We start from the raw sequence: 16185 nt of genomic DNA on the forward strand, positions 1-16185 counted from the left end.
TTGGGGTTTTTTTTGTTTTTTGTGTGTTTTTTTTTTTATATATTTTTATTTATTTCTAGGAGAGAGAGAGACAGCGTGAGCAGGGGAGGGTCAGAGAGAGAGGGAGTCACAGGCTGAAACAGGCTCCAGGCTCCGAGCTGGCAGTCAGCACAGAGCCCAACACGGGGCTCGAACCCACGAACCACGAGATCATGACCTTAAGCGAAAGTCGGACACTTAACCGATTAAGCCACCCAGGCGCCCCATTATTTGGGTTATTTTTAGTCCTTTGTTCTTTATAAATGATACAATGATGAATAATAGTGTATGCAAGTTATTTTGCATGTTTTTAAAATTTTTATTTGTAGGATAAATTCTTACGAGTGGTTTTCTGTGTCATTCCTTACACACATTTGTAGTTTTGACGGTTATTACCAAACTACCCTTCATTGAAGTTTTATCAATTATGTTAACAGTAATGTATGAGACTTTCCCTATACTGTACTTGTGTCTACTTAGTGTGTTATCAAACTATTTGGTTTTTGCCTCTAGATCTTTTGTCTAGGTAAAATATATCTCAGTATAGTTTTAGTTAGCATTTCTCCTAAGGTTGAGCATATGCCATATTTAGAAGCCATTTTATTTCTTTTACTACAATTTACTTATTATATAATGCTTCTTTTGAAAATAATAAAAAATGAAAACAATTTAAAAAGATAATTTGCTGTCTGATCTTGAAAAAAGTATCTCATGACATTTCTTTGTTTAGAATAATCTGCCACTCTATTTTGTTTAAGTCAAATGAGAAACTTCTTTCATTTTTTTCTTCTTTCATAATTTTTCCCTCTGCTAGGGTTTCTTTCATTTTAGTGACTTGCATTTGGACTCAGTTATCTGCTTCATAAAATACAAGCCAAGTTATCCTAAAGTAGCCTATGAACCCCAGGAGGAAAGAAATGCATTTATGTAACTCTTAGGTTAATTTTTATTGATTGTTGGATTTCCTGTCACAAAGATGGAAATGTTTGTCACAAATGTTGTGACAAAATGTTGCTGTTTTTCTACCATTAGTAGTTCCCTTTTTCTCAAGTTATTTTTGTGTCTTACATTAGAAATAACTGTATTCTTTCAATACAGCAGGAAGATATAATAGTTATAAATATGCATGCACAAAACAACAAAACCCCAAATTACATATGCAGAAATTGACAGAATTGAAAGAAGAAACAGACAAATCCGCAATTACAACTAGAGACTTCTTTCTTATTAGTCAATAATAAGTAGACAGATGATCAAATAGTATAAATGAGATCTGAATAATACCATCAATCAACTTAGTATAATTGACATCTATAGAATACTTCACCAAACAATAATAGAATGCATATTTTTTATAAGTGCACATGGAATATTCACCAGAATATACCATATGCCAAGCCATAATGCAAGTGTCAATAAATTCAGAAGAATTGAAATCATACAACATATTTTCTGCCACACAGGAATTAAATTAGAACTCAATTAACAAGGGGCGCCTGGGTGGCTTAGTCGGTTAAGCGTCCAACTTTCGCTTAGGTCATGATCTCGCAGTTTGTGGGTTCGAGCCCCGCGTCGGGCTCTGTGCTGACTGCCAGCTCAGAGCCTGGAGCCTGTTTCAGAGTCTGTATCTCCCTCTCTCTCTGACCCTCCCCTGCTCACGCTGTCTCTTTCTCTCTCTCTCTCTCTCTCCTAGAAATAAAATTAAAAAAAAAAAAAAAAGACTCAACAAAAAATAGGCAAATCCCCAAATGTGTGGAAATTAAGCAACATACTTTTAAATAGATTAGAAATCCCAAGGAAATTTAGAAAATACTTAAACTGAGTGAAATGAAAACAGCATAACAAAAAAGTGCGGTGCCGCTAAAGTAGTTCTTGGAGAAATACAGCTTCAAATGCATGTATTTATAAAGAAGAAAGTTCTAGCAGCACCTAGGTAGCTCAGTCAGTTAAACGTTCAAGTCTTGAATTTGGCTTGGATCAAGATCTCACTGTCATGAGGTCAAGCCCTGCGTGGGGCTCTGTGCTAATAGCGCCAGGCCTGCTTGAGATCCTCTCTCTCCTGTCTCTGCTCCCTCCTCCCACTAATAAATCAATAAATATTAAAAAGAGAAGAAAGTTCTCAAGTCATTTGTCTAAATTTCTACTTTATGAAGCTAGAAATAGGGCAAATTAGACCCTGAGCAATTAAAAGAAAGGAAATTACAAAAATTAGAGCAGAAATCAGTGACGTAGTAATGGAGAAACAGTAGAGAAATATCAGTGAGTCCAAAGTCTGTTTTTTTGCAAAGATCAGTAAAATGGATAAGCCTAAATGTTAGGAGCTCAGCTGAGCTAGGAAAGAGAGAACTGAGCTGCTAGGTGTCGGAGTAGCTGATTAAAGCAAGAAGCAGAAGCCAAAAGTGAGAGAATTAGGTCTTCAGTCACAGACTGTGAAGCAAGAGGCTAAGACCAGAGAAAGTGCCAGTTCCTCTCTTCCATTTACCCTTATGGAATGAAGTGGTACACTAGTGGAAGATCAAGTGGATCAGCGCAGATACGGGGATCTGTTGAGGGAGCCCCAAACACAAGGCTCTGGCAGTTTTATGGACTCTGAGATAGAGAAGGAGTTGAGGGGACAGGGATAAGAGTAGAAGAGCCCCCTTCCCAAGGCCTCAGATAAAGAAGCCTAGAAATAAAGGTACCAGGGCTGGGAATGTAAATCTGTGAGAGTGTGATGAGATGGGGGTGGGGGCTGAAACCTTGACTACAAATTCCTTTAGAGACTGCAGTGCATTTTGGCTGTGTACTGGGTCTGATGTAGGGAGGGCAGTTTTCACCCATGAAGCCTGTGAAGTAAAACCTTTATAAATTGCCTCTAGTTAGGTCTGAAAAATCACATGTAGAATTTTAACCAGAAACCAGGCTCCTCACCAGATTGATAAGAAAAAAAAAAGAAGGTACAAATTACCAATATCAGGAATGAAGGAGGAAACATCCCTGCAGAACTGTAAGAGAATATTATGAATACACTTGCCAATCAATTTGGTAATGTAGATAAAATGGACAAATTCCTTAAAAAATAAAAATTACTAAAACTGACTCAAGAAGAAATAGAAAATCTTAATTAGACCTGTATCAAATAAGAAAGTTGACTTAGCTATTAAACTTCTATAATTCTTACCCTTTCAAAAAATAGAAGTCAACAACTTTATACCAACAAAGATAACATCATAGTGAATCCTATGAAGCATTTAAGGTAGAAATTCTATCTATACATATAAGCTCTTTCAGAAAACAGAGGATGAAGGAACAGTCCAAATTCATTTCATTGGGCCACTTTTACCATGACACCCAAACCAGGCATCATGAGAAAACTACAAACCCACATCTTTCATGAACATAAAAGCAAAAACCTTAACAAAATATTAGCAGTAGAAAAGGATAATACATGGTGGCCAAAGGGACTTATCCTAGGAATGCATAGTTGGTTCAACAACAAAAATCACTTACTTTAATTCACTATATCAATAAGGTCAATTTTTAAAAACCATATTATCATCTCAGTAGTCAAAAAAATTTTCTGACAAAATTCAATACCTGCTCATGGTAAAAACACTAGAAAAACAAGGAACATAAAGCAATTTTCTCAGCCTGATAAAAGGCATGTGTGAAAAATACATAGCTAACATCATAATTAATAATGAAAGATAGGAAACTTTCTCCCAAAGATCAGGAACAAGAAAGGATGGTTGCCCTCTTCACTCTTTCTAGAGTTGAATTAGATGTTCTGGAAAGATCAGTTAGACAAGAAAAAGAAATAAAAGGCATTTAGATGAGAAAGGAAGAGGTAAAATAATGTCTGTTTGCAAGTTAGATAATCTTGCATGTGGAAAATTGTAAGGATTCTCCAAAAAACTATTAAAGCAAATCAATGAGTTCAGCAAGGTTGTAGGATACATGATCTATGTACCAAAAACAAAAACAAAAACAAAAAAACTATCTTTGCTCACTGACAGTGAGCAATCTGAAAATGAAATTTAAAAAATAATTCGATTTATAATAGGGTGATAAAAATATTATGGAATTAGTTTGTGATGGTGCTATACTTTTGTGAATATACTAAACTGTGCATGTTAAAAGGGTGAATTTTATGGAATACAAATTACATCTCAATTAAAAAATATATATGGAGAAAGGACTTGTATCCAGAATATATTAAGAACTCTTATAAGCCAATAATTAAGACAACAAAAACCACAAAGTGGGCATAAAATTTGAATAGGCACTTCTCTTAGGAACAATATATATGAAATAGAGGTGCCTTGGTGGTTCAGTTGGTTTAGTATCTGTCATTGGTTCAGGTCATGATCTCACAGTTCCTGAATTCAGGCTCTGCCTCAGGCTCTGTGCTGACAGCAGGAAGCCTGGAACCCACTTCAAGTTCTTTGTCTCCCTCTCTGCTCCTTCTTCCCTCCCTCTCTCCCACCCTCCCTCCCTCCTTCCCTCTCCCTCTCTCAAAAGTAAGTAAACACTAAAAAAATTTAATATATATAAAAGACCTGCAAGTAAATAAAAAAGTGTTCACCGTCATTGCTGATGAGAAGAGTACAAATTAATGTTACAGGTATTGGTAAGGATATGGAGTACCTGGAACTCTCACTCATTGCTGATGGGAATGCAAAATGTTATAGTCAAATTTGAAGAAATTTTTTGGCAGTTTCTTTAAAAAGCTGAGTATGGATTCACTATGTTTGGACACCCAAACAATTCTGCTACTATCCTGAGTATCTACCAAAAGAAATGAGAACATACAAGGGCGCCTGGGTGGCTCAGTCGGTTAAGTGTCCGGCTTCAGCTCAGGTCATGATCTCACAGTTTGTGAGTTCGAGTCCTGCGTCGGGCTCTGTGCTGACAACTAGCTTAGAGCCTGGAGCCTGCCTCAGATTCTGTATCTCCCTCTCTCTCTGACCCTCTCCTGCTCACGTTCTCTGTCTCTCTCAGAAATAAATAAAAACATTAAAATTTTTTTAAAAAAGAAATGAGAACATACATTCATATAAAGACTTCTACATAAATGTTTATAACAGCTTGATTTGTGTAGTAAAAAACTGGAAACAACCCAGAATTCATCAGCTAGTGAATACATCAACAGAATGTGGTATATTCATACAGTGGAATACTACTCAGCAGTAAAAAGAAATGGGCTGCTGATAGAATAACATGAATGAATCTCAAAATATTTTGCTAAGTGAAAGAGGTGAGACAAAGATTTTATCTATCTCTACACACACACACACACGTACACACATACATATATACATACACACTGTTTGAGTCTATTTATATGAAAATTTTAAAAAGCCAAAACTGTAATGACAGAAAACAGGATTAGTGGTTTCTTGGGGCCAGGAGTCCAGGAGTAAGGGCTGGAATTGAAGGCATGCAGGCAAGAGGAAACTTGGAGGGAATGGGATTGTTCTACAGTTTTATTGTAGTAGTGGTTACCTGGCTACACTTGCCAGAATTCATCAAAATACAGATAAAGTGGGTGAATTTTATGGTATATAAACTTCGCCTCAATAAGTTGTTTTTTAAGATGCCTTCTTTATGTAGCTATATGAATGGGGGATTTGTAGCCTCATTTCTGGAGATTTTAAACAGTAACATCTTTTTCAGCCTGCATATCATTTTGTTTTTTGTGTCTTTATTTTTATTTGTTGCACATTTTAGGATTTTATACTTAATCTACATAATTACTTCAGTTTTACAAACAGATGTCTCTTGAATGTCTACTATGTGCCAAGCACTGGGAGTACAGAGCCCCTATCCCCAGGGACTACTCCCACAGCCTTACAGGAAATGCTAATTTATTTTTAAATTAATTAATAGAAAATAACAAACGCGAGAAGTGCTTACAAGGTATGGAAGTATCAACTTCATCTGAATGGAGGTGTGTAACCTAAGGTGTCATTAAGTTTGGTCAGGGAAGGATTCCCTGGTGAGCTGGAATTTGAAGGATGATAAGAACTGATCCAGTGGACAGGAGAAAGTAAACATATGAGCCTTCTAAATGGTCTTTTAGTTAAATAGAGAAAGATTGGAGGGTATATTTTAGTGTTTATAAAACTAACAAATTCCTTTAAGAGTCAGGATATGTGTCCTTGGCTCACTGATTTCTTTGGTTCTCTTATTTACAGAGTAGAGCTTCAGATAAGCTGGCACTTAGATCTCTCAACTTTTTAAAAACTTCACCCTCTTTTAAAAACTGACCTCTTTGTCCTGCCTGGGTGGGGCTCATTTAATTGAGCATCCAACTTCAGCTCAGGTCCTGATCTCCTGGCTTGTGAGTTCGAGCCTTGCATCAGCCTCTGCTGGCAGCTCAGATTCTGCGTCTCCCTCTCTCTCTGCCTCTCATGCACTCATGCTCTGTCTCTCAAAGATACACAAACATTTAAAAAATGGTTTTAATAAATAAAAGAATAAATAAGAAGAACTGACCTTATTTGACACTCATTCAGGGTCCAGGCAAATTATTTTGCACTGTCTCTTGTGAATTCCATGTTTTTACTATTTGTTCTTCATCTACACTGACAGCTTATGTGTTTTTAACCAAAAGCCACTTTCCCTTTGTCCCAAAAACATTTGCTGTCATAGAGTAGCTAGATTCTATAGACTATTCATCAGAAATGTGACAATGCTATTTAAAAATAAATATATAGAAGACACAGATGGTATGGTAGTTTAAGATTTGAATTTCAAAGAGAAATACTAGGGATATTTGAATATAAAAGCTAGAAACCTATTCTCTCTTCTTTGCTCCTCTTACTCAGATTTCTTTAGTTGAATAGTTAAGAAAATTTTCTTACTGTCCAAAGGAGTTGATGAGGATAACACTTAAAATATCTTTAAGGAGAAATGTTCTTGATGAAATGTCTTGAGAATTTTCTATTTCATGTCTAAAAGGAAGAAGAAGAATTTTCAGTTCTTTCCAGCTGCCTGGGACTTCTACCAACATTTTACCAAACAGAACATCCATTCGTCAGTGCCTCCTGTCTGGATTGGCCAGTTCCAGCATTTGATATTATATCTCAGTGGTGTTTTGAGATCAACTCATTTACTGAAAGACATGCAGAACAAGGAAAGGTATGTAAAAACAGTAGTACTACCCACTTGTCAGAGTGGTTATATGCTAATAGGTAAGAGAATAATGAATAATTAAAAATTTCAGGTCATCTGTTTTTGGCAGCATTTATTAAACTAATATTGAAATATGGTTTTACTTATTTAATGTTTATGAGTGTAAAAACAGAAATATTTCAGTTAACAAAGCTAGGTTATTAATATGTCACTTTTAGTTTGTTTTAGGTCATCAAGTTTTTTATTGAATGCCTTAAATTATCATAGTACTAGACTTAGAAGATACAAAGGAATTTTAAGATAGACAAGGAACTTGTAAGCTTATTGGAAAGAGAATGTCACATAAAAATCAAAGGTCTGGACTAGCAGACTTAAAAGGCTATGTTTTAACTTTACAATTTGCCTCTGCTGCCAGCTTGGCTGGTAAAAAAAAATTTGTGTTGGAGATGAGTTAATTGGAAAGATAGAGGAGGGGTAGTGGGAGGTGGCTCTGAATGCCATGGTTTGGTGCTCAGATTTTCTTCTATAGCTAGAACTCATAACTGACCTGCATCCCTGTGCTTTTCCCTGTTCCATTCTGTTCTATCTCTAATCCTCACTCTGACCCAGATCAACCAGATTTTCTTTACCTGGAATTTTAAATTTGAACAAGATAAACAGTGATTAGAGCTGAATAGTCTAACAAAATTACCCTTGAAATATAGTCTGAATCACTGCTTCTAATTTTTTGTATCAGCTAAAATTCTTTGGTTGTAGGCAGACAGTTTGATTGCAACAGACAGTTTTGGGACATGGCAGGCAGTGGGGGTGGAAGATCTCTAAGTTTGAAACATACTTCTGCTAATTGTATAGCAATATTTCAGTTCCTCCTGATAAGGTCAGTGCCTCCAGACAATGCTGTAAGCCATTCCTTTCTTCTCCTAGTGATGTGGGGAACCTAAAATGGCCAGATGAATTTAGTTTCTAATTCAATAGAACTATTATTATATCCTCTGATGGAGGATAGTATACAGCTTCCTTAAGATGATCCTAAAAATCAGAGAAGAATTCAGAATAGCAGAGAAACAGAAATAAAAAACTGAATTCTTAGGTGTAATCATGAGAGATGCCAAAACCACTTTGCGCTCCCTAGTTTCCAAATTGGTGCATTTCATCTTTGAGAAAATCACCCATATGTACCAGTTACTGGTTTAGACTGTATACCTCATTCTGTAGGAGCAGATACCTCATTTGATAGTTATTTTGATAGTTATTTTCTTCTAGCTGATACCATCTAAAACTTTATCAGCAAAGTAAGTTCATGGTTTAAAGATTGGCAATTTTTTCACATGTTTGAATATATGTTAGGATTATTTAATTCCATAGACATCTACCTATTGCCTTACATCTCTCTTTATGAAGAGAATTCTTTAAGACCATGTGGTGTGAGCTCCTGGGTAATTTACAACTTGATCTAGATAAGTACCAAGTTCAGTGAGGACAAATTGCTATTCCTTCCACTGATGGAAAAGTATAATCAGCCCATTACAGAATATGCAATCTTTGCAGTCTAGGTTTGGGCACTGAACACAGGCACATAGCATATTGTAAGCCCATATGTTGTCCTTATTCTTGCCTCCATGGCCACTTTACCCATGAACTTATTGGTAAGTGCCAAGCTGGCTGCTTAAGTACCGCATTGATTTAGATGGACTATGGCTGTAGGTAATGTGAATGATCACCATATCAGTTGCCTGCCTTCTGTACAGTTTCTTGAGAAAATAGATTCATACTACATTTTATCTATTTTAAATGTTAATGGAGAGGCATCTAGAAAAAATATTAGTGCTATTACCAGAATTTTTGTACAACTACAAATAATAAACTATACTCTATAGGGAAATTTAATTTGGCAGTTTTTTTGATACTTAGAGCAGAAAATTTTTGAGAACAGTTGTAGCCTCAGCACTTATGGATACAAAAGGCCTTAACAGCTTGTGGTGTGAGTAGAGGTTACATCTTCTAAGAAGGAGATTCTAGATTATACAGTATTGATGTAGAAATAATGAGTTATAACTATGACCTTACCTTTAAAAAATCCAATAAATTTTTTGTTTATCTGAGGAAAATCAAAACTTCGTTTTTAAAACTGTTTAACTGTTTAAAATGTTCCATTAAGCATATTTAAAAACAAATACATCTAGATACATTTTCCATGCATTCTAAGTTATGTTGGATATTTTTCTTGTAATAACAAGTTTCAATGTGCTTAATCTAAAAAGTGACATCATGTTATAATTGGAAACTACATGAAAGTAGAGATGGGTAATTGTTGAAGTACTGTTTTAGTCATTTGTAAAGTGAAAATGAGAAGAGTTTTAATAAAGAAAATAAACCACATGCTTACAGACAGATGCTTTTTTAGGAAAAAAAGCATCGTGGATGGGGGAGGGGCTAAATGGGTGATGGGCATGAAGGATGGCACTCGTGATGAGCACATGTGTTATATGTGAGTGATGAGTCACTAAATTCTACTCCCGAGACCAATATTACCCTATATGTTAACTAATTAGAATTTAAGTAAAAACTTGAAAGTATTACCCTGTTAACTAATTAGAATTTAAACAAAAACTTGAAAAAATAATCAGAATTTAAGTAAAAACAAAAGAAAACAAGCCTTTAAAAAATAAGTACAGTATTTTGAAAAAATATGTTTTTTGTTAGTGACTTAAATACATAGGACTAATGAATATTTTCGGATAATATTTTAGGCCTTGCTTATTCAGGAGTCAAGATGGAAATTACCGCACCTACTCCAGTTGCCTGAGAATTACAACACCATATTTCAGTACTACCACCGAAAAACCTGTAGTGTCTGCACCAAGGTTCCCAAAGATCCTGCTGTTTGCCTCGTTTGTGGTACTTTTGTGTGCCTGAAAGGACTGTGCTGCAAGCAGCAGAGTTACTGTGAATGTGTGTTGGTAAGTAATAATAACTAACATAAAATTTATGAAAACTAAAATCTTTCACATGGAAATGTGGTAAATGTGGTGAAACCACCTTTTCATATTTACTCTTTGAACTAAATACACAATATGCAAGGATTTCATTTTTGTTTCTTCTTTTTAATCTGGTAGAAAGGTTAAAAAAAAACCTCAAGCACCTGAGGCTTCATTTAAGTAATACTTTTCTTACGTAGAATTCCAGTTCCTCTCCCTACTCCAGTGGCCCTTTAATGGCGCATGCTTTTAAATGCTGGACAATGAAACAGCTGTTGTGGATGCCAGCCTCAGAATTAGATTTAAGTTGGCTCTTAGTTGCTTTCCTATATAATCCTTACCCAGATTCCTCCCATTGTATTACTAATCAGGTTTTAAGAATGAAAGTGTAAGTTTAACTTAGATGAAATCTTATTAAAACTTTAAGAAGGGTTGCCTGGTGGCTTGGTAGGTTACGTGTCTGACTTCAGTTCAGGTCATGATCTCACCATTTGTGAGATCAAGCCCTGCCTCAGGCGCCTGTGCTGACAGTGCAGAACCTGCTTGGGATTCTCCCTCCCCCCCTGTCCCTGCCCCTTCCCTGTGTGTGCATGCGTGCTCTCGCACTCTCTCTGTCTCAAAACGGATCAATGAACTTCTTTAAAAAATTTAAGAAATATTTGGTATTATTTATAAGATTAAGGCATTCTAAAAAAGATAAGGCATTCTTGGTTTTCTTATAAGGTCCATCGGATTATGAAGATCATTGATAAATTGTTAATTTTTTAGCATTCTCAGAACTGTGGTGCTGGAACAGGGATTTTCCTTTTAATCAACGCATCGGTGATTATCATCATTCGAGGCCACCGCTTCTGCCTCTGGGGTTCTGTATATTTGGATGCTCACGGAGAAGAAGATCGTGATCTTAGGTTAGATGTGCATGGATATATTTAAATGTTTTATTGAGCTTTGATCACTAAGAACAGTGTACCATTGTTCTTTGTAATCATAACAATTGTTCTTATATTAAGAAATTCTGACAGTCATTACTTTAGAGCTGTTTCTAGTTTTTGAGATACTTTCCACATCCATATGCTAAGGAAATAGGAAATAAGCCAGATTACTATCTGAGATTTTTACCATAAAGACTATATTTTTTGATAATGTGTGTGAAATCTTCACTGTATTGTATTACTTTTAATACCTTTTTCTTTTCCTTTTTATTCTAGGCGAGGCAAGCCTCTCTACATTTGTAAAGAAAGATACAAAGTTCTTGAGCAGCAGTGGATTTCTCATACTTTTGATCACATCAATAAAAGATGGGGTCCACATTACAATGGGCTGTGATTCACCACCTCAGCATTGCATTATATTATTTTCATTAAGAATTTATCTAAGCTTTACCTTAATTTGGGGGATTAACGCTTTTGCTGAGGGAGAAAAAGGAAACATATATTATGAAGCCTTTCCAAAATTAGGTGCTTGGTAATGACATTAATGGTGTAATAAATTTTTTTTAAAGTATCTGGAGAACATAACAAGTTAAATCATTCTTTAGTGGTCCTTTTTTTTTAAGTCCACAATTAATAATAAGCACAACTTGTTGACAAAATCATTTAAAAACGATTCTCCCAGCAATGCATATCAGCTATTCATTGATACTTAGGGTGGGTGTGATTTATTTAAAGTTTTACTGCTTCTTTATATCTGTGTGTTTTAATTTGCATCTGCTAAACACAATGCATCTTTTCCCTCTGCCATTCTTGTGTTGATTTGAGGTTTTTGCTGTATGTAATTAGAAAAAAAATGTAAAACATGATTTATGTGAAATACTGTATAGTAAAAGTTGGTCTAATAGTAGGACTTTAAAATTTTTTCTTATTGTGAGGAATCTGTTAAAAGTTTAAGGCTTTGCTGAAAACTTAATTCATTCTCAGGAATTTCATAAATATTCTCCCCAGGTAAATAATTGAAATAGTTGTAAAATAAGTAGATAGCTGCTGTTAATATAATACAGTACATTTTGGGGGACATATGTGTGGTTGGGGGAGGGAGCCATTAAAAATCAAAATTTGCCATTTCAATTGGTTGCATTACTTGAGGTATTAACAAATACATGTTGGTATAAAATCGGAAGTTTCAAGAACATACACATGGCAGATTTTGATTTTATGCATGCCCACCTTTTGTTACCAACCAAGTTTTTGTTTAAATGATTGAATTGGAAATGCTCAGACTTACCCACAAACGAAGCTTAGGTTTGGAACTTCCGTATCAGCTCAAGAGGTTCATCTATATTGTATTTGTGCAGTGTAATCACTGCTATTTCTGCTTGGTTTCCCAAAAGGAAAAAGAGGGCTCAGTGGTGATGACCCTCGTGAATGAGCCCTGCATCTGCATTCTTCTTAGGACTGCTGCAAAAAGCAATTTATGTTTGTTGGGGTTTTTTAATCAGTAAGAATGGGAATGATTGAGCTAAAACTCACTCTATAAATAGAGAAGGAAGATTACAGAAAAGCATGTTATATATTGCTAACAAGATTTTTCTTCCAAATGATTTAGTAATTTGATGATTATTTAATATATAGTGCTATCAAGCAATTCCTGGTACTTTGGACTTCCATGGCTTGTTATATAAAATTACATTTTTACATGTAAAAATAAACTAAAAAACATCTAATGGTGAAATACAAAAATAAAGTCAGATCTATGTTCTAAAAATTATCGAATGACATGACATTACAGAATGTGAAAATGGACATTAAATGATGGCATTACATTAAAATAGAGCAGAACAGTACATATTGAAATGTGTTCAAAACGTGAAAAATGACCTATAGCTCTACAATAAAATACATGGAAATAGCTTGCTATTTTTATATACATTTCCAAAATATTAAGATAACTTTCTGAAAGATGAGACTGATTCTGTTTAACTAAATAGTTGTCCTTTCCAACACATTGCTACTTTTTTAAATATGTATCATAAGTTCAGCCTGTCATACTTTTTGCATCGGTCATTATGAATACCAGACCATTTGTAAGTGTGGTTGAAGAGCAAAATGCTAATTTAAATCTCTAGTAAATACTGTTACAGGATTCATGAACTTGAATAATTCTACAGTTTGAAACTCTGATGCTATATATACATGGTATAATGTATTCAGACTTTGATTACTACATATTTAAAATGGAATGTTTTATGGTTGTGCATATGGATGTGAAGTGAAAATATTAGCCTTAACATTAAAATTTGGGTATTTGATAGTGTTTATTTTGATATTGGTGAATTAGTCACCAGTAAATTTTTAAAAAGCACTTGGTTGAAAATTGTACTTGAATTACATACATGCATGCTGCTAAACTAGAACTTTAATTTTTTCCCCCATAACTTTTATAAGTCCCATTTATAAACCCACTTTTAAAAATAACAGGTCCAAGCTAGAGTGATGTGTGTATATTATTCAAAAAAATGTACTGGTGAGATATCTTGTATGAATGATCATTTAAATACAGTACATTACTGTAGAGGCTAAATCAATCTTTATAATTAAGCAGAGATTACAAAACTAGGAATAATCAACATTGTAAGATATGTTAATAAAAACCTGTCATTTGGTTTGTGAAAGGTCCTTAAAATGTTTAATTCTTACATGTTTTTCTTTTTTTTTTCCAAAGGTATTGACAGTAATATATGTAAGTGAGCCTAGTGGAAAAGATCAAAGCATAACAAAACTAATAGTTGCTTTAAGGTAGAGTTAAATATAAAGGGTTTGCTTTCCCTTATACCTTTTGTTTACATATGTAGTTCCTGTTTCTTCTGTCCTTGTCTTAAAACTAATGCAAAGCTTTTGCTAAGTGTGTGTGTTTTTGGAAGTGGGGGAGAAGGAAATGGATATGCATATCTGAGGAACGCTCTGTGGTCCTTGCTGCTTTCTGAAAATTCCAGCTACACTTCAGAAATCTAAAGTGCTTTATGATAACGTTTATTTTGAGTGTTCTGTGGCTGTGTTGGAATTGACAATGTTCACTGCTACCCCTCTCACCCTGTGGCTTACCAGGCAGTTATCAACTAGGAATCCATTTGTATTCACAAATCTTTTTTTCTGTTTTATGTATTTGGATATGTATTGATTTCTGTGAGTTAGAAAAGATGCTGATTGAAAGCACTTGAAGGTTTGGAGGTTACAGCAGCATGAGAGGGTATATAACCCGAGTCTGTACCATCTCCAGAATTGTAATGGCTGACTCTCATGTTCCTGACGTTGGCTTATCTTTAAGGTCATGTTGAACAACAACAAAAACAAACCACAACAGGGTTTTAAGCTCTAGAATCAAATCACCAAGACAAGATACATTTACTGGGGGGTTATGTATGACACGTGATAGTTGGTGGGAGAGCAGAAGACTTGTGACTGTCCCTGTCCCATTTATAGCACACGATCCGTCTGGATGAGCTGGAGTGGGCAGAAGGATGGTGACGTGATCACTTCTTAACTTGTGACACTTCAGGCTCTCTTGATAATGAGGTGCATCAACTACAGAAGAGCTGTTATCTACCATCCTAATGTGCCATAGTCAAGTAGCAGTGGAGTGAATGAGATTCACCTGAGGCAGCACAATGAAAAGGCATAATGGGACCTTATATAGAGTTACCATGTAAGATGTGGCAGTGCCAGACTTGATGTGGCAGAGCCCAAAAGCAAGCTAGAGAAGTAGGGTCAAGAGCACAGATAAAGGCTTCAGGTTGAGGGGAAGGAAACAGGACAAAGGGAAAGGAAAGAAAGTCTAGCTACAAATGCTGTGTGTGTTGGCAGGCAGGGAGGCAAGTGGAGTGTAAGGTACTAATGAAGGGACCTCTAAACCAGACCTGGGAGTATGAGGAGGCTTTCAGGGGACACAGATGTCTGTGATGATTCCCAAATAATGTGTAGAAGGTACCTGGGTGAAAGTGGAGGTGTGGGGAGTAGTGTTGCAGTCAACTGAAGTGAATGCCATTGGCAGTGACCCAAGGTTGAAAGAGAACTTGTAGTTACAGACCTTGTTCTGACTCAAACATGGGTACTTTTGGAGATAAGTAAAATCTAAATTACAAGGTGTTTTTATAAGCCTTCTAAGGATTTTTAGACTTTGTTCGGAAAGCATGGGAAGCCATTTTTGGGTTTCAGACAGTAAAGTGACAATCAGATTTGTGTCTTAGAAAAATCAATCTGGCTGCACTGTGGAGAGAGATCCAGAGTGGGAAGACCTGTTAGATACCCATTCAAAGAGCCAAGACACAGATGGTTGGCTCAGCTAGGTGAGCTTTAGTAGAGACAGAAGTGGACAGTATCAAAAGAGGCTTGACAGCATTCAGTAGGGTAAGGGAGAGCAAGGAATATTTATTAAGTGGCTATGATGTGCCACATACTAAGCTAAATGCTGGGGATACCACACTGAACAAGGCGGAAAGGGTTAGTGTTTGCCCACCATCTAGTGGAAAACAACACTAATTATGTTATTACAGGTAAATAGATGTTATCAGCAAGTTAGGGAGAAGGCTGTGGGAACCAGTGTTTTTTGGGGAGTTCACAGAAGAGCACATGGAGGAAGTGATGTTTAAGCTGAGACCAAAAAAAAACAACAAAGTAGATGTGAGCCAAGTGAAGGAAGAAAAGGGGGAAGGCATTCAAAAGGCCTTGAAATTAGCATGGGCAGGGTACACTCAACTAACTGAAAGAAATGCAATATGGCTGAAACATTGAAAACAGAAGGAAGTAGTTTATGTCACAAGATGATGCAGGAAATGGTAGGCGGGAATCTGGTTGTGGCCTCTTTGAGCCATGTTATGAACTTTGGTTTTTATCCTAAGTGCAATAGGAAGTCACTGTAAGACATGAGGACAGATTTTGATATTAAAAAAGAGTACTATGGCCGTAGTTTAGAGCAGAGGTCAACAAACATCTTGTATTAAGGGCCAAATGGTTTCTGTCACAGCTATTCAATTCTGCCATTGCAATGCAAACAGCATCCATTGATATGCATAGGTGAATGGGCATGGCTTTGTTCCAATAAAACTTCAGTTATAAAAACAGGCTGTGGGCCACAGTTTGCC

General features: G+C 35.8%; 1 protein-coding gene across 1 annotated transcript in view; it reads left to right on the top strand.

Moving 5' to 3' along the window:
* UBR3 (ubiquitin protein ligase E3 component n-recognin 3) overlaps positions 1–13719 on the top strand; it is a 229040-nt gene extending 215321 nt beyond the window's left edge. The window contains exons 37-40 of the mRNA XM_077751180.1: positions 6961–7140; positions 9885–10094; positions 10881–11020; positions 11321–13719. Coding sequence (XP_077607306.1) covers positions 6961–7140; positions 9885–10094; positions 10881–11020; positions 11321–11438 — 648 coding nt within the window. The 3' untranslated portion in view covers positions 11439–13719. The remainder of the gene's footprint in view (positions 1–6960; positions 7141–9884; positions 10095–10880; positions 11021–11320) is intronic.
* The last annotated feature ends 2466 nt before the right edge of the window (positions 13720–16185 follow it).

Source organism: Crocuta crocuta, unplaced genomic scaffold (assembly GCF_008692635.1).
Source record: "Crocuta crocuta isolate KB4526 unplaced genomic scaffold, BGI_CrCroc_1.0 scaffold219, whole genome shotgun sequence".
NCBI lineage: Eukaryota > Metazoa > Chordata > Mammalia > Carnivora > Hyaenidae > Crocuta > Crocuta crocuta.